The sequence below is a fragment of the Orcinus orca genome, chromosome 2 (genome assembly GCF_937001465.1).
Source record: "Orcinus orca chromosome 2, mOrcOrc1.1, whole genome shotgun sequence".
NCBI classification, from domain to species: domain Eukaryota; kingdom Metazoa; phylum Chordata; class Mammalia; order Artiodactyla; family Delphinidae; genus Orcinus; species Orcinus orca.
In genome coordinates this window covers 5,327,596-5,346,070 of record NC_064560.1, presented here as the reverse complement: position 1 = coordinate 5,346,070, position 18,475 = coordinate 5,327,596, and the positions used below count along the sequence as shown (strand labels likewise).

General features: G+C 42.8%; 1 protein-coding gene across 1 annotated transcript in view; it reads right to left on the bottom strand.

Moving 5' to 3' along the window:
- The window catches only part of CUBN (cubilin), a 266,372-nt gene that overhangs the window by 141,007 nt on the left and 106,890 nt on the right, over positions 1-18,475 (bottom strand). Inside the window, exons 29-31 of the mRNA XM_033403470.2 lie at positions 12,906-13,087; positions 8,046-8,220; positions 6,422-6,591 (exon numbers count right to left, since the gene is read on the bottom strand). Coding sequence (XP_033259361.2) covers positions 6,422-6,591; positions 8,046-8,220; positions 12,906-13,087 — 527 coding nt within the window. The remainder of the gene's footprint in view (positions 1-6,421; positions 6,592-8,045; positions 8,221-12,905; positions 13,088-18,475) is intronic.

Genomic DNA, 18,475 nt, shown 5'->3' with positions numbered 1-18,475 from the left:
GCAAAGAGGATGTGGAAATCAGAGGCCCGGGGTCTCTGGGGGCCAGTCGTGCCGCTGATCTGATTTCTCCCTTCCCCTCTCACACTGGGCTACAACCCGCATTTCTAGATCAATAAGAGCTCGCAGAGCTATGTGAATTTAAGGCTCAGGAAAGAGCCTGTAATTAAGCAATTAGGCTGTCAGTTGGAGGTCACTTTAATACTAGGCCTTCGTGAAATGAAACCTAATGGAGCCGTTTTCATGCTGACCATACAAGTTCTGTGCAGCCCGTGGGTCCCGCTGCTGCCGTAGCAAGCAGCAGTCACAGTGTGTCCTTCAGGAGAGCCAGAGGTTAACGACGCCAGCCACTCACAGGGACTGAGCAAAAAGTGCACACGTATTACCAAATTAGTTGAAACCTGAGTGTAAATTGAGCTTTCTGATGAGTTCCAGATGATGCCATCACCACTTCAAAAGCAGTCAGAAAAATCTAGTTTCTCTCTTTTTTTATTACAGCAGCATGAAATTCTAGAAAACATGCTTCTGCGATGTTATCTAAGTTCTCATGTGGCTCAAAATACTGAGATCGAATATCAATAATCATGCCAGGGAGTAAAGTCCACTCAACCCACTCCCCAATGAGCCGTCTGCAGTTCTCCACTGAAGGCTGGGATGGCTTTCTCTGGCATATGCACACATATCTTCCTAACACTATTCCCTGCATCCTGTCCTACTCCTTTACAAATAATTCTGAGAGATGGCTGGGTCTCTAATGGGACTCTGCAATCTAAACTGATAGAGGAGGTTTAAAACCCTGATGGCTGGTCCTATCCAAGCACAATTTACCTTGGTATTGAATAATACACTTGAGCTCTATTAAAAATCCCATGAACACAAACATTATCTGGCAGCAGCATTGGCAGCTGAATGTTTTTCTCTTTGCTACTGACTCTGTCTAAGTAGCAGGACCAAGAAATCAACTTGAATGTCTCCAAAATGAATGACTGGCTTTGTATGAACTTAAACTGCAGAGATCTTATGTAAGATACTAGATTTTCGGGGGCATTTCGCATCCAGTGTCCATCCAGCTATAAAGATAGATGGCTGGTGCCTCAACGCCTGCCTTCATGAACCCCTGGACAGCGAACTCTAAATTGGAGCCAAGCTCCCAGCCTCGCCAGTGCATTGCCTGCCTGTTTCTAAACCTCTGCAGACCTCCATCCCCATAACTGGGTCCACTTGGCAACCGTACACAGCAGATCTCCACCCCAACTTATGCGAACAGTCCTTTTTCACATTTCTTTATCTTTTAGTAAAGGTGAGTTACAAATTGTACAAACAAAAACGACTTAGCTTGTATATGACTTTTGCAACTTTCAATATAAAGACATTTGCAAATCAGAAAAGGAAACTTATGGTTGGCCATGGGTTCAAATTTCTCATTCTGAAAATATGAAATTTATAAAACCAATCTGGCCCTTCCTCAGGTCTCTGCCCTGATAACATGGCTTCATCATTTACTCCATTGATCTCTTACACTCAGCTGCTCTTCTGTCACCAGCACCCTGCTCTCCTGGCATGCTTAAGCTTCTTCACCACTAAAACAAATAATAATAACAACTTTCCTTCGATCCTGACTTATCACAGGTTATGGCCCTTTATCCCTCTATACCATTCACTTTCATAATTCTGGGGAAAAGCTGAGAAGCTCCTGTATCTCTTAACCCATCGTGATCTGGAATCTTCCAGTACTACCCACACCAGTCCTGCTTCTTACAAGGTCATCAAAGACTGAATCTGGTGGCTTCACTTTAGCTTCATCTGCTGGATTTGACACCTTTGCCCACCCACTCTTAAAACTGACTTCTCTGTTGGTTTCTATGCTACCATTCTCTTCTGCTTCTCCACCCATCTCCTTGAGTACCCTGCAGTCTCCTTGTCCTTTGTTTCTCCATCTTCCCCCTAAATGGTGATTTAGGGCCAAGAGTTTACTTGGCCCTTTTCTCTTTACAAAATACTCATATATAGGATTCCATCTACTTCTGTGGTTTTAACAACCATCCAAGTATACAGAAATTATCCTCAAGTGGATTTGTCCAGCTCAGACCCCATCCTGAGCACTGAACCCGTTTGTTGAACTCTATAAGGGACGCAGTGTAGACCTTCAAACTCAAGTTTCCAAATCAATCTGAGTAGTCTATCCCTTTAGTACTCTCTTAGTCAATGACATTATTATTTACCCATTCTTCAAGCAAATCATCTTAACCCCTGCATCTCTATCACCCCTCCCCCTGACCCTCCACGGTGTAATTAGCCTCTAGGTATCGGTGGCTACACCAACATGAGCTTGCCGGTACATCCTTTCTCTCCACTCCGAAGGCCACTGCCCAGGGTTTTTCCATAGCTCTCCAATCAGCCTTTATACCATCCTTCTCTTTCTCTGACGAACCTACCCTCACAGGGCTGCTGTTATTATCATAAAACACAGTTTTGAGTACATTACAGAAAACATTCATCAACTCCCCAACTGGCTATAGGATAATTTCAAATTCTTCACAGAGCACAAGAGTTTGTCCAGTTCAGATGTTTTCTATAGACCCTGGGTCTCCACACGCTCCCCAGCACAGAGCTACAGCCCAAATGTCTGTGCACGCTCGCGCTTCTGTACACAATCTACCCTGTTCTCTCCCCAGAGCTTCCTCCCCTGGCTTCTGTGCCACATGTCTACTAGTGAAATTCTGCCACGTAAATGTCATCTTTGGTGTGAAACCTGCTCTGGCTTCCAGGCCCAAATGAATCACTCCTGTTTCCTCGTGATCATTATTGCAGTTTATTGAGTCCTGGGTCCACGAAATGCTTGGCGCTGTGCTAGCAGAAAGGTTCATAAACAGGGTCTTCTTTTACTGAAGACCCGGAGGCCCAGCACCCTAAGCTGGTTGTTCGTCCTCGTATTCCACAGCACCTCCTCCACCACTGTCCCTGGAACAGGCCTCTCTGGGGATGCTCACCGTCAGTGTCATTGTGACCAGTGAGTGGTATTTGTTTTTCTCTTTCTGACTGGCACGAATGGGGGGCTTCCTATGTGACAAGCACGTCACCGACATGACCTCCAGTAACCCAACAACAAATCTGACACAGATACTCTTACTGTCCCTATTTCACAATTAAGGAAACCAAAGCTGAAAGATTCGCTTTCTCCCAGGCGACTCAACCAGAAAATGGCAGAATTCAGGCTCGGCCCCAGGGCCGCCCGACCACAGAGCTGGATTTCTTAACCACGGCACTGTGGCAACCCACACTGCTGGCGCAGTTCGCTTTTTGAATCCATGTGTTGCTCAAGGGCCTGGCAGCATCTGCTTCTGATACTCGCATCTCCCCGCAGGCGGGGTTACCCCGACTGCTTCAAACAGGATCCCCTGATCCTGGCAACTTGTTTGGACGATTACATTTTGTATTTTACCATATCTGCCAGACTGGGCTCCTCCCGGCACCTGTATGTGGGTTTATTTTCTTATCTCCATGCCTAATGACCAGATTATATTTGAGGTTTTACTTCCTCCTGTCTGTTTCCTCTGGCTACAGTTTGTGAAGTCAAGCCCAGCTGTGTGCTGAGATATGGCACTGGTTACTAGAAAACCCAGTCTGTGTATTTATATCTCATGCACATGGAAAATCCTACTCATGTCCACAGGAGGGAAATAATGCAGACATGCTGGGTGTGGCTTTGACCTAGGCTTTGTTTGGTTCACACACCTTTGCATGTTGAATCTTATGGATTAGGGACTTTACCAAAGAGAAGAAACTATACCTGGAACCATACAGACTGGGAGAAAGTGATGGAGAATTGCCCACCAGAGGCAAAACTGTAAGGCAGACAAGCTGTCTCTGGCCCATTCGACCTCCTCTTGAAGTTACCTCTACTGCTTCAATGCTTTATTTCACCTTCATGTTTAAAGGTTATTTTAGGAGAGTACAGAGTTCCTGACTGATAGTTATTTTCTTCCTGCAAATTTAAGATACCAACTCTTGTCTTTTCTCCTTCCAGTTTTCACTGTTGAAAAGTCAGCATTCAGCCTGCCACTTCCTAAAAGATAATTTGTTCACCCGCTCACCTACTCTCCTGGATGACTGTAACATTTTTTTCTTTATCTTTTAGATAAAGATTAAAATCTTTAAGTTTTTTCAGATAAGTATATCTTTCTATTTACCTTGCTTGGCTGTATACAGGGTCCCTTGGGATTCTTGTGTTTGTAAATTGATGTCTCTCATCAGTTTGGGAAAAGTCTTAGTCATCAGCTCTTCGAATATTGTTCCTGCTCCATTTATACATGTATGTAAATGTATGTTACATCTTTTATATGTGTCCTATATTTGTCTTAATCTCCCTTCTGTATTTTTCATCCTTTTGCTTTGTTTTGTTTTGTTTTTTTATGGATAGATTCTTCTGATATCTTCCAATTCATTTGTTCTCTCATCTCTGTCTAATTTGCCTAATATACAAAAAACAAACAAGCAAAACACCCCAAACCCTTCCACTGAGATATTAATTTCAGCTTCTGTGTTTATCCACTTTAAATTTTTCAGCTTTAAAAAAAAAATATTTGCAATGTCACTTTTTATGATTTGCAGTCCTTGCTGAAAGTTTTAATTTTGACTTTTATCTCCATAAGCTTAGTAACCATAGTTGTTTACTAACCTGTGCCTATCAGTGTTTATTTCCATTGTCTGTTACTCATGCTATAACTCATTTATGTTGCACTTCTCCTCCTATATATAAATATCTTTCATAGTGTGCTTGCTGTTGCATATGAAAATTATTGGTAGAAGTGAGGTCTGGGATGATTTCATCCCCCTCTGAAGAAGAGTTTAAATTGCTTTGGCCAGATGTCCAAGGCCTAGATGCATTAGCAAGGCAAGGTTCCTCTCATTATTCCATGGCTGGAGATTTAGGGAGGCCACTCAGATGAATCGACGCTTGGATGCGGTCTTCCTGAAAGCTGCTACTTTCACTTTACCTAGGATTCAGGAGAGTTTACCAGGACCCACACCCTACTCAGGTCCTGGACTCAAACTTTGCTCCTCTTTGCCCTGAAAGGCTCTGAGAAGCGCCACTAACTCCTTCTGGATCGGCAAATGCCCCACGGGCAAAAGCAATTTCAAGTACCAAGCTCACATCTCTCTTGGATATTAACTCAGAAATTTCACACTACCTTGTGAGTTCCTTGTTGCATTTAGGAAAATGTTGTACAATATCATCCGAAGTTTTAAAATTGTCTTTGTCAGGAGAGTTACCGTCATGGAAAGTGGATGCCCCACAACTTAGTCTGGTGTAGGACATATTGCTCTGCCAATTTAGACTCCGAAGACTCATGTTAAAAGGTTAATACAGAACCATAAATCAACTGAACTTTTAAGTAGATTAATGATTTAATCTTGTAAAACAATACTTGAAATCATACTGTTAGCCTGGACTACTTTGAAAATTATGAAACAACTTTTGAATTTTCCTGAGTTAAGTTTGAAAGCTAGCCAGTTGGAATTTGTATAAGAAACGGTCAGGAAACTAAAAGAGAAAGATCCATTAGCCAAGAGGATCTGGTTTATATTTCAATGAAATATCTCTAAATACAAATGAAAGATGGAAAACCTTGTGTTAAAAAAAAAATCAAGTAACCAAAAAAATTAAAGACAAAAAGAAAATTTTGCAATACAACCTCATTCATTCTTACATTAGTAATGCTAATACATATAGCATTAGTTTCAGGTGAAAATGTATTAAAGCTGTTGGTAGTGATGGAAACTTTTTGTCATTGAACCAACTCACAGTCATATCCCTTTTCCTCCACCCCTTGTCTCCCCATCTAGTCTGTTCTATCAGACACTGATTTGTTCAAGTAGCAGATCAAGATATCCTGATCTCAAGAAAAGTAGAACCCTGTGAGAACCCCTAGAGAGTTAACAATAATTGATTTAAAGTGGTTATGATAAATCCATTATCATAATCCACTAAACTTTCCTAATCTCTTTTGCAACCACTTCTGGCCAATGATCTGTAAGGGGGCTTCTGTAAAAATTTTGCATTCTTGATTTTAAAAAAATACAAAATAGAAACAACTAACACTATTCCTTCCCGTCTTCTTCAGATCTGAACTTAGGATGTTCCGAACTGCTGCAGCCATTTTTGGACCATGAGGTAACAACCACAAAATGAAAAGCCAATTCACTAAGAATGGTAGAGCAGAGACTGAGTTGCTAAACAAACCTCCTGGTTTATATTTAGGTAAAAAATAAATGTCCTTATATTTTAAGTTGCTAATAGTTGAGTTTCCCATGATTTGACACAGAAAACATTCATGACTAATACATCCACTAAACATGCTCTTATGGCAGTGTTTTGACCCAGGTTTGACTGGAGACAATGCTTGAGATTTGTGTCACTTACCATAATACAAGAGTCCTGAGGTTCAAGGTCAAAGTCAGTGAAGTTCAAGAGAACACGGTGATGTTTTTCCACCTGAATGACCCATGTACACTCAGTGTTGCTCCTATAAGGACTGGGGTAATTTGGAGAATGAATCTCTCCACTGGGAGCTTGGAAAATGCCACCACAACCTGTAGATGGGAGACCCAATTCAATAATGAGAGGAATCCCTGATGCAGAAAACTTTACACCGTTACCTGGGAGCACAGAACGATGTGCTATTTTGTTTGACCACCATTTTTATGTAGTCTGTGCTAAACATCCTGAAGAACCGAATTTTCGCCATTAATTCAGGCATCCCAACAAAATGAAGAAGTATGCCTAGGAAAAGGCTTCAAATACTTCAAGTACTGATGTCAAAGGTTATTTTAAAAATACTGAAAAATAATGCAAATAAAATCATATTTTCACAAAGCCATGAAATGCCTCTTCACTGTTCTCTAAAAATAAAACATACTGTAAGAATAACACATCTCCTTCTAAGAATTTTGATAATTCAGTAGTGTATGCTTCTATAAATAATTTAACATCTGTCTTTTAAAATTTAATATTCTGGACATTGTACAGTCATTCAGTTTTTTTAATTCCTATGATGTAATCAAATATCTATCAATGTCTAACTCTATGACTCATCATTTCTTGGGTTTATGATAATATAAACTAATAATGGGAAAATTCAGTATTATTTTCTGATAATTGAGAATCATTTTTAGGTAATCTAAACACCATGTAAATATAATTTTCATTAAATTCATGCACCATTAACTTTAGGAAAGCTCTAGTATACTTACTATATCACCTTTGGCCTACAGAAGTGGGGCCGTAAGGCAGCCTGGAGTCATGTCTTCACTTTGGCATTTTTTAGCTGTGTGACTTTGGACAGGCCACTAACTACTCTAAGCTTCCATTTCTTCATCAGTAAGATAAGGACAAGAAATAACCTTCCCTCAGAGGGTGGTTGTGAGGATTAAATGAGAGAGTCTTTGTAGAATAGTTAGAAAAATGCCTGACACACAGTAAGCGTTCAATAAACATTGCTATTATTAGTAGCTGTATAGATTAACATCTGCTGAAAGATTTTGTGCATTAATAATTTATTTATAATTAAATTTATTAATTTATTTTTAAAACTCTGCAACAGGTAATTTATTTAGACAGCCTAAGATCTTGGGCAGAAAGTCAGTATATAACAAAAGGTAATAATTCCTTGAAATTCACAAATTTAACATTTGCAGTTTGGGTATTTGCCAAGCATCCACATGTGTGGCATAAAGTAATTTAGCACTTTGTTGATGCCCAAATTGAGGCTGGTGAACAGGCAGAAGTCCCTTGGACAGAAAGCGAGTCTGACCAACCACCCTGCTTCTGCTTTCAGCATGGATGTGCACACTTGCATGGGCTGGTTTTCACAGACGAGGTGACTCTTTGCAAGTTAAACTCTCTTTCTCAGGGAAGCATATGTGCCATTAGAGAAGTCACAGAGCTGTGACGGAGGATGTAGCCGTCACATCGCTCTCTAAACACTTCATGAAATTTAACGAGGGCCCAGCTTAAGGATTTTGAGACAGCTCCTAGGTTCACCCACCTCCAGGGACCGCTCTCCATGAGATGTTGAAGCCTCTCCCATTTATGGACCAGTCAGTCTTGAATCGGATTGCCAGCTCACTTCCAGTGCTGGAGACCTGCATGGGATTCTCAGACGATCTTTGCACACACAGCTGGGCTATCCTGGGAGAGTGGAAATCAGGGCCTCCATAGATCTATGATGGGACGGAGAAAAAAAGAACTTGAGAGAGAGATTTAAGCAATTACAAGCCTTCCGCTGATTCCCCTTTAGCACCAGCGTTTGGATCCTATCATCAGCAGAGATTGAAATCTCAGCCTCCCCATGTGGGGGCACACTGTAAACTTGAGCTGGATTTTCCAAGGCACTCCCTCTGCCCTCGTAACAAACAAGTTCAACCGCCCACGAAATGTCTGCTTGTCCCCTCAGCCGGAGCTGCAGAGCTGAACTGAGTAGATTACCCCAGACTCTCCCCTATCTCCCCTTCCCCTCTTCCAAGTCCACATAGGATCCCCTGCTTTCTTTGGCAGAGGCCTGTGGCAGATAATCCAGTATCAGGGCTGATTTTCTGACTCTTCTGGGAGCACAGGAATAGCCTTAGCATAAAGCTATTTTGTTGGTTCACTGAAGGCTATTGGTCACTGCTACATTTTTAGGATTTTCCACTTTGCAACCCGAATGCTTTATAAGATTAGGCATTTAATATGATATTTTTGCCCCTTCAGAGGGAGTGAAAATGTAACCTCTATCAGTGTGTTCTGTGGCATCCTCAGGGAGGGAGTCCTACAGGCCCCTCTGTACCTTCTCCTGGCACAGACGCTCACAGGAGCAAGACGGAGCAAGCGAGATGTGAGCAAGACGCTCACAGGAGCAAGCGATTCTGCTCAGGAATCGCCCTGGACTCTGCCCCGCTAGGTCCATCTCACTTGTCCCGAGATCTCCTAGGCTGCTGCAATTTGCAACTATCTGGCTGGATGCAATACCCTGGCGACACATTCCTCGTGGCAACTGTCCCCTGGATCTCACGTCCAGCATCTTGCAGGAGGTCTGGCCCAGCCCACGGGGGCCTCCAGGATGCCTCACACACAGGTTTCTCAAGGGCCCCTTGGATAACTCGTGTGCGGGGGTGTGGGGGGAAGATAAGAATCCCACAGAAGGTGTAGACCCCCGACCGTCAATCTCGCCACACTTGCGTTAGTGCAAGAACGACCAGTTTGGTGACAGTTCTCAGGCACACTGGCATCTGTGCCCTTCCCCCCTCCCGGCTGGAACCGGACCCGGGAAAGGTGGCCCAGTGGGTGCGAGTGGTGCCCTCCCCACCCTGACCTGCGCCCTCTCCCACCCGAGCATCTCCCCAGCCTAAGGCCCCGAGCCCCTGCCCCCCCCCACCCCAGGGCGGCTGCCGACTGATGACTGATGTGGACCTCACTCAAGTGTCCTCCGGGGAGGGAGAGCAGAACAAGCAGCCTACTTTCGGTGAGGAGTGTGTGATTTGAATCCATAATGATTTCTTTGTCTGATTAATTCCCCCAGCCATGCGGGAAAGGCCGAAATGAATGAAACCACTGTTCCGGGAGGGCCGAGCGCAAGGGCTGTAATTGCAAAGGAATGAAGCGAGCCAACCGCTTCGAGCTGATTTTCACCTGGAAGAGCTCTGTTTGTGTGAGGCCCCCAAGTCCCATCAGAGGTAGGACTGGAGGAAGAGCCCTGTGTGGCCCTTCCCATGTACACATATGCAAATGGCACAAACCAGACTGCTTCTGGTTTAGCACCCTTGAGATTCCCCTGCCCCCTGGCCTGGGGTGGAGCTCAGAGCCTGAAACCCACAGCCTGGGCCCCCAGTCGCCCACCCCGCGAGCAGCACATATTTGGACAGAACGCTGAGCGCAAGCGTTTAGTTCTAACAAAGAAAACTTGCACGTCAGCAAAATATTCTGGTCTCCCTGCTCAGGGTCCCCTTGAGATCGCAAACAAAGCGGGTATGAGTCGGCGGGCCTAGAGCCTCCAGAAGAGTAAACACTGCCGCTTTTGATGTTCTTTGCTTTCCCTCCACAAAGACAGCGGGGGAGAGACCAGGGGAGGCTGACTGCCCCCACCAGGCAACCGTCTGGGTCTCCTGCGTCGAGGACTGGCTTCCCTTTTCTGCTCTGTGCTGTTCAGGTCTCCTTTCTCAAGGACTGAAGTGAAATCAGCCAGGGTTTCTCTCACTCAAACAATAGAATGGTACTTTCCGCTTCCACAAATTAAAACCAATAGTTAGCACATGACTCTTCAAAAGAGGAAAAAGATGGAAAGAATTTCAGGGTGTGCTTCGTTGGATTACAGCATATGACTCAACTTTGTGGGGAAAAGAATTGGTCTGATGATCAGAGATTAAAAAATGTGTTTTTAGCCAATGCTCAGGATATAGAACATTTCAAAGCCTATGGTTTTAATCTGTTTTGAACAGTTCTTTCTGCTCTGTTAGCTCCATTTACTGTTACAATCAAGTCAGCATTCCAGGGTTATGAGTAACCAAACGGCTGTTGCCTGATGCAGCTGGCCACCCTCCGGACACCTGCTTTTTGAGAGAAAAATAGATGGGCTCTTGGTTAGATCAGGTGAAACTCAGGTAAACTGGATACCTGGAGACAGTGAGGCCCTACTGGCCTCAGAGGAGGACGGGCTGATGAACAAACAGGACGGGGACAGATGGGTGGAGAAAGTCAGAGATGTTTCCAGGCCACACACCCACCTGGGGTAAAATATTGTGAAACCTGTTGTTAACATGTTATCGGCGTCCATGTGATAGGGATGGAAAAAAATCATTTTATTGTCATTAACCCAGATTGATGACAGCACCTTCTTGAGTATTTGCAGAGACGTCCAACAAGGTTTGGAGGGAAAATGTCAGGGGGTTAACTCACTTCAGCCTTAAGAAAAAAACTTGCCCAAATATTTAAGGGCTTCAATATATTCCCTCAAACCCTGGTTGGATGGGACACCTTGTCTTGACACAGATAAGCCCCAAGCAGACCGCAGCCTCTTCTCACGGTCCTTTCTGTGCAGGACCCTGTCTGAACGCTGCTGCCCAGAGGCCTTGTGCTGCCCCTCTGTCCCCAAGGCTGCTCACAGGGAACAGGCCTGCTCTTTGCTCTCTCACGTAATGGGTGGGACAAAACCAAAGCACAATGAACCCTATTTACATGTTGCCAAGTAGGCAACGATTACACGAGCTTTGCAATATGAAAATGAAGGGTGACGAACGTGTCACGTTACCGTGGAACACTCTGCTGCCAGCCCTCTGTACGGGTTAAGGGTTTTCATGCGACGGAGGAATCTCGCCCGCGGGAGGGAGCATCTCGACATTCCCCACGTGAGCGATATTACTGCTTCACAGTCTGAGCTGCGCGTGAGTTTCGTGAATTTCGGGAGCCACCTTATTCTCTCCTTGGAAGAAACTGGTCCACTTCTGAGCTGGAGTCACGCCTGGGCAGCCGGACTTACGTGAAGACAGGGTTTGGGTTGAACCCAAGGACTCACCGGCTCTGTCTCCAGTCCCACTTACTGCAGCATCGTCCTTCTTTGCAGACTCGAGCTGCTCAATGTGACTCCTAGTGATGCTGCGTCTACTCAGTGAGGACATGATTTGAGAACCCCATTTCTTTTCAAGGAGACGACTTGGTTTGTAATTAAATAAGGCTTTTAAGTTTTAAAGTTTCCTATACAGGCCTGTCAACAAGGCGCTCCTTTCAGTATCTTGCACGCTGCCCACATCTGTCCTTCTACACTGGCTGACGTGGTGTGTGCGGCGGGGATGGATTCAGTTCTCGGCTTTTCCACTCACTATCCTTATGGTTGTGGAAAAACCCAGCAATCTTTTTGAGCCTCCGTTCTGACAACAGTGAAATGGGGAGCAGTAAAATCCCCCTCTTACCTCACAGGATCCGTTAACATTCAAATGGGAAAATGGATGTTGAAATCCCTTCGCAAACCACCATAAACGTACATTATCACTGCACAACAACTGGAGATGTGACACTTTCATTTATCCCACAAATATATATCAAGTGTTTACTATTTGCCAAGTGCTCTATGGCTCTGGGGGTATAGCAGTGAAACAAAACAAAACAGAACAAAAACACACAAATACCCAGCCTTCGTGGACTTTAAGTTCTACTAGATACAGAACCTTGTCATGAGGCAGTCCCTGTCGCTGAGGCAATAGGAATTTCATGTGTACTTGGAAATCATCTAATGACTAGATTCCTGCAACAAACAGCTGATTATAACCGATTCTCAAGGGCCATCTTAATTACCCAAGATAAAGCCATTGCAGCAGCGTTGGAGAAGTTGCAGCCCCTTCTTCAGCTCCCTGCCCTGTCCTACCCCGAGTACCCACGTCTTCTTTACACTCTGCCGCCCACTGCCTTTCCCAAGGGAGCTCTCTCAGGCTGGAAGTGTGGGGCACCGATGATACCAGTTTCCATCAGTGGGGACGGGAGTTGGGGGACCAATGCCTTGTGTCCTTAGAGGGATGGCTCTGAGCAGCAGACCTCATAGGACCTCGGGGGTTGCAGCAGGATTAAGCCCACGTCGCCCACAGGGGCTCCCTTCCTTGGTTCTCTCTCCTCAGCCTCCCCCCATGGTTCCCTCCCTTCTGCCGCCTGGTACCACCTTCTAATTACACCCAGCCATTCGGGCACTGCTTTTAGGGAAAGCCAAACTGAGATATTAACCCCATTTGTCTGCAAGCATCATTCACCAAGGGCTGATACTCATCGAAACGTCTAAGAATAGAACACTGCTGGCCCCTGGAAAGAATTCAGGGTTTTCTGCAGAGTGATTTCCAGTTCTAGCCCCCAAATCCTATAACGTGCGGAAAACCATCTAATTTCCTACCTCCAGGACGTCGAAGGTGCAGCTTGCGTGATACTCCACATCAAAGTCATGGATGGTGAGCTGAACGCTGCTCCCAGGGGCAGTGTGAATGTACCAGATACACTCCTTGTTGGCAGGGTACCTGTTAGGGTAGCCAGGGCTGCTGAAGGAGCCCATGTCCCCAGACAACTCTCCACCACAACCTGTGAAAAGAGCAAGGCTCAGTCAGTTCCAAGAGGGCATTGGCCGCTGGGAAAAAGTCAAAAAGCCAGCTACGCAAAACATAACTCAAAATGCACAATGCCTAGCTTAGGAGAGAAATTATAAAGTCATAATAAAGTTATAATGATCAGTTATAAAACAATGAGAAAAAACCATGGCTACAGCTTATTAAATTCACTCTTTAAAAAAAATTGATTATATCATTTGGGGCGATAATTCTCAGCTCTTATGCTCACCACATCAAACCTTTGGTAATATTTTCAAGACGTCAACCTAATTTTTAGATCTTCTTCGTTACATATAGGTAAGAATTTCCTGGCAGGAAGTACAATAGACTGCACGCGCAGTCGACACCAGGTCGCTTGGTCTTCAGTTTCCTTGTATCTAATGCGTTATTTCTAAGTCCTTTCAGACCTCAGATGTGGAATTCTATGTGCTAAAAATCCTTACCTTTGTATGAGAGACTGTAGAAAATTTAAAAATATATATATATGATATGTCTACAAAAAACCTTCACAGAGATGTTTATAGCAGCCTTATTCTTAACTGCTAGAACTTGGAAGCAACCAAGATGTCCTTCAGGAGCTGAATTAGATAAATAAACTGTGGTCCATCCAGACATGGGATATTATTCAACACTAACAACAAATGGACTATCAAGCCACAAAAAGACATGGAGGAGGGCTTCCCTGGTGGCGCAGTGGTTGAGAGTCCGCCTGCCAATGCAGGGGACACGGGTTTGTGCCCTGCTCCGGGAAGATCCCACATGCCGCGGAGCGGCTGGGCCCGTGAGCCATGGCCGCTGAGCCTGCGCATCCGGAGCCTGTGCTCCGCAACAGGAGAGGCCGCAACAGTGAGAGGCCCGCGTACCACAAAAAAAAAATAAATAAAAAAAAATAAAGTGAATGATAAATAAAAACAACAAAAATGATATAGGTCCTGGCCCTGGGAAACGTACATCTAAAAACCAACCAAACAAACAAAAAACTGACGTATCAAACCCAAGCATGGAAAAAGACTCTAGCATGTGTTTTATGAATGTATACATCATGCCTTAGAAAGTAATTAAGGCAAGTCATTATAACAAATAATCAAATGCTACAACACGTGGTACACAGTAAAACACTGCCACTGCCTACTGAGTGCATAGATGCACTTTACAGATAGTTCCTATTTTAACGCTCATAACAACCACACGGATCATTATTATCTGCATTTCTCAAATGAGCAAATCAATGCAAACATAGGTCAAGTGGTTTGTCCAAGGTACCTAAGTCGTGAGGGGTGGAGCCACCCATGCGCAGAATCTCTCGCTATCAACCGATCCGTGCAATCCGGCAATGCGGGGTTCTTAACTACTACACTCCACAGACTCACATAGTTGGTAAGAATTCAGAGATTTCAGAATGGAAAGGGAGAGAAAAATTTATGGAAGAAGTAAAACTTGAGGAAGGCTCAAATTTTAAAGACAAAATTAGAAAAAAATAAAGATAAAATTAGAAAAAAACGATACATTTTTTTCCTAAAAATTCTAAATTTTTTTCTTTTGTTTTCCAAAAGCAATTTTTGGTGATTAAAATAAATTGTTTGGGGGCTTCCCTGGTGGCGCAGTGGTTGAGAGTCCACCTGCCGATGCAGGGGACACGGGCTCGTGCCCCGGTCCGGGAGGATCCCACATGCCGCAGAGCGGCTGGGCCCGTGAGCCATGGCTACTGAGCCTGCGCGTCCGGCGCCTGTACTCTGCAACGGGAGAGGCCACAACAGTGAGATGCCCGCGTACCGCAAAAAAAAAAAAAATTGTTTGCTCTGTTAACATATCTCCCTTTTCTATTTTCCAGAATATTCTTATCAGTTGGTAAATTCTTCCAAGCATCTTCCCTTACTGAGCGTCAAGTCAAGGCTTCTCATGTTTAAAAATGACAATGCCTCCTCACTCCATTGTGAATGTATGTGCATTTTCACATTAAGACACTAAAGCTGAGGTCATGTCTACTATCCACCTTTGCAAATTTATTTGTACAGGGAATTAGAAAAAAGTGTTATAAAAGTTCAAAAGAAAGAGTTTTCATACAGAATCTCCACTTAACTGAAAAGAGCTGAGAATTCCAAGAAGAATCCTGATTGTGTAAAGAAATCGGATTCCAGCTCAATACGCTACCATCTTCTTGAATGGCCAGTTTCCTGCTTCCATTTGAAAAACCTCTGTGTTTTCACACTTTAAATTTGTTGCACAGGACAGCATCTTTCCTATCAAGTTTCTACTCTTATTTCTGGTTAAAGTCCTGCGAAAAAGCTATTTAAAATTAGATGTGTCGACATTGTTTGTAGCCTGTGGTGAATGTTTAAAAAAACATAAGTGCGTGAAGATTCAAAAATATTTTTCCTACTACAACCATCCATGGAAAACATTCCTGAAGCCAAAATCAGCACAGATTGTATATGTGCTCAGCACCACTGCACAACCCCAGGGGGCACCAGTCACAGTGTATTCCATCAGACGATGCTCCCTGGAGCTGTGCGACACAGTGGCCCATGGAAAGCATCTCTTACTAAAATACATGATAGGTAAGCAAAGCCAGTCTGTTACCCCCATTTTTTTCAACCTACATTTCAGCTCCTATGGTTCTTAGTCTCAGTTGTATCAAATAAGCAAGCCAATGAAAAAAAAACCTTCGGCAGAAAATAACTTTGTGGTCACATAATATAAAAGAGAACAAGGAAATGGAAGCTTGGATACCTCACCTGCATTTTTATTTAGATTCAGCTCATCAGATAATCTAATTCTTTTTTTAAAATCATAGTTGATTCATCTAAAAGTCTGTATACTATTTTTCCATTGTCTTTTCCAATTGTTTTAGGTTTCCTTGTAAATTCCTTGGCAAATAGCAGGATACTAATACCCTTAACTGAGTTGCTGTAAGCTGGAATGATAATATCAGATTCTTGGCAGTCAATGATGCTTTGAAAAATTACAGTACTTTTTTATTTACCCACTTACAGCTCTGGAGACCCATAGAGTACTTTTCCCTAAGGTTTAAAATAAACATAAACAAGGTTTATAAAAAAAAAAAAGCACAATTTTATTTTTAGGTATGCCATGCTCTTTCCTCATGAATAGCACTTATGTGTGCATCTCCTAAAGAGAAATTCCAATATTATTAAAAGTGATACCATACTGGGGAAAAATACTGTGTGCTTGTGAGGAGGAGACAAAGAAACTGCTGGAGCTTGAAGACTCTTTGCAGCTTTCTTTTTCTCCTTCATAATCTCACTATCTCTGAAGTTTAATTTACCAAAAGGTAACAACTTTGATTTAACAGTTCACATCAAACGCAAAATAGAACAAATTAATTCAGTGGTATTTTATGGTAAAAACTATAAAGTACTGAAATATAAAGTTAATTCTGATAATTATGGTAGAAATTTAACTCCCTCTATTTCTAAATTTTGAACGACATAAAATAACTTTCCAATTCCCATTCATCCATCCATCCATTCAATCAATATTTACTGAGCATATGCCATAGTACAGGCAGTGCTAGAGAAGCCAGGTATATTTAATGTCCCTGGGGAAAAAAAAAAATCCATCTGTAGACATAAAAAAAGTGCTATTACCACATGCCCTCCTGCAAATCGTTAAATTCTTTTTGCTTTTCCTTCAGTTTGCAAAGAGTAATTTTAATAAGTTTTGATTTGAAAAAAAATAGTGAATTCTATTTTATCTTTCACGTGCTAATTGATGGTAAGTTATAAATAAAAATAAATAAATCATTATGTCGAGTTGCCAAAAGATATTTTAGAATTTGCTAGTTTCAATAGTACAGCGTTGGCATAATTCTCTTTCGATACTAATTTCATTCCACAGATGAGAGACTTTTATCAGCATTTAGGCAGTTATGCTTCACTCTCCTGGGTATCATTTCTTTTTCCTAGATTTGGAAATTCTTTAATAAATGTGTACTTGGTATCAAGCAAAACAAAAATTTATGTCAAAATATATCTTTAAAAAACTGAAAAAATGGGGGGAAGTGTAAGCTGGAACGAAGTGAGAGAGTGGCATGGACATATATACACTACTAAATGTAAAATAGATAGCTAGTGGGAAGCAGCCGCATAGCACAGGGAGATCAGCTCGGTGCTTTGTGACCACCTAGAGGGGTGGGATAGGGAGGATGGGAGGGAGATGCAAGAGGGAGGAGATATGGGGATATATGTATACATGTAGCAGATTCACTTTGTTTTAAAACAGAAACTAACACACCATTGTAAAGCAATTATACTCCAATAAAGATGTTTAAAAAAACCCAAAAACTGAAAAAATGAATGTCTATTTTTTCTATGCTCTCCTTAAGGGACAAGGGACAACATATTCATAACAAAATTGAGAACATTTCTATTAACCAAAAAAAATGAAATATGTAATGATTTATTTGATAATTTGCTTCATAAATTCAAACTATCTTTTTTTTTTTTTTGCGGTACACGGGCCTCTCACTGCTGTGGCCTCTCCCATTGCGGAGCACAGGCTCCAGACGCACAGGCCCAGTGGCCATGGCTCACGGGCCCAGCCGCTCCGCGGCATGTGGGATCCTCCCAGACTGGGGCGTGAACCCGTGTCCCCTACATCGGCAGGCGGACTCCCAACCACTGCGCCACCAGGGAAGCCCAATTCAAGCTATCTTTAGGTTAACAGTGAAACATTAGAATATGAATTCGGATAATTATAGATAAAAATGAAAAATAATAAATTCACACCAACAGTTGAGTTTTTAAAATTATAAATGAAAAACAAAAACTATAATTCACAGTAAATAGTAGAGATTTTTAAAGAGTATACAATGTGAATCTTTTGAATTGCATTTATACATCGTTTTCCACTTAATTAGCTGTGAAAAAGAGACTGGTTACAACACAGGAAATGTGACTTGGAACCTATATCAACACATACTGTCCCACTGCCAGTTAAAGGAAATAGCAAGACAGTCCAAAAACTCCTATTGTGTTTAATTCTAGAGGAGAGAAAACATGTTCCAAACACTGAAATGAATCAAAAGCAAAATAATTTAATTCTGCCTCATCAACAATATCTTGTTTACATTGAATAGCAAAGCTGTTCATTTTCTTTGATTTACTATTTCTGCACCTTGTGTGGTAGAAACAAGTTTTGGTTTTGCTTTATTTTTAATAAAGAGTGTGGAATTCAGGGACTTCCCTGGTGGCGCAGTGGTTAAGAATCCACGTGCCAATGCAGGGGACACGGGTTTGAGCCCTGGTCCAGGAAGATCCCACATGCCGTGGAGTAACTAAGCTCCCGTGTGCCACAGCTATTGAGCCTGCGCTCTAGAGCCCGTGAGCCACAACTACTGACC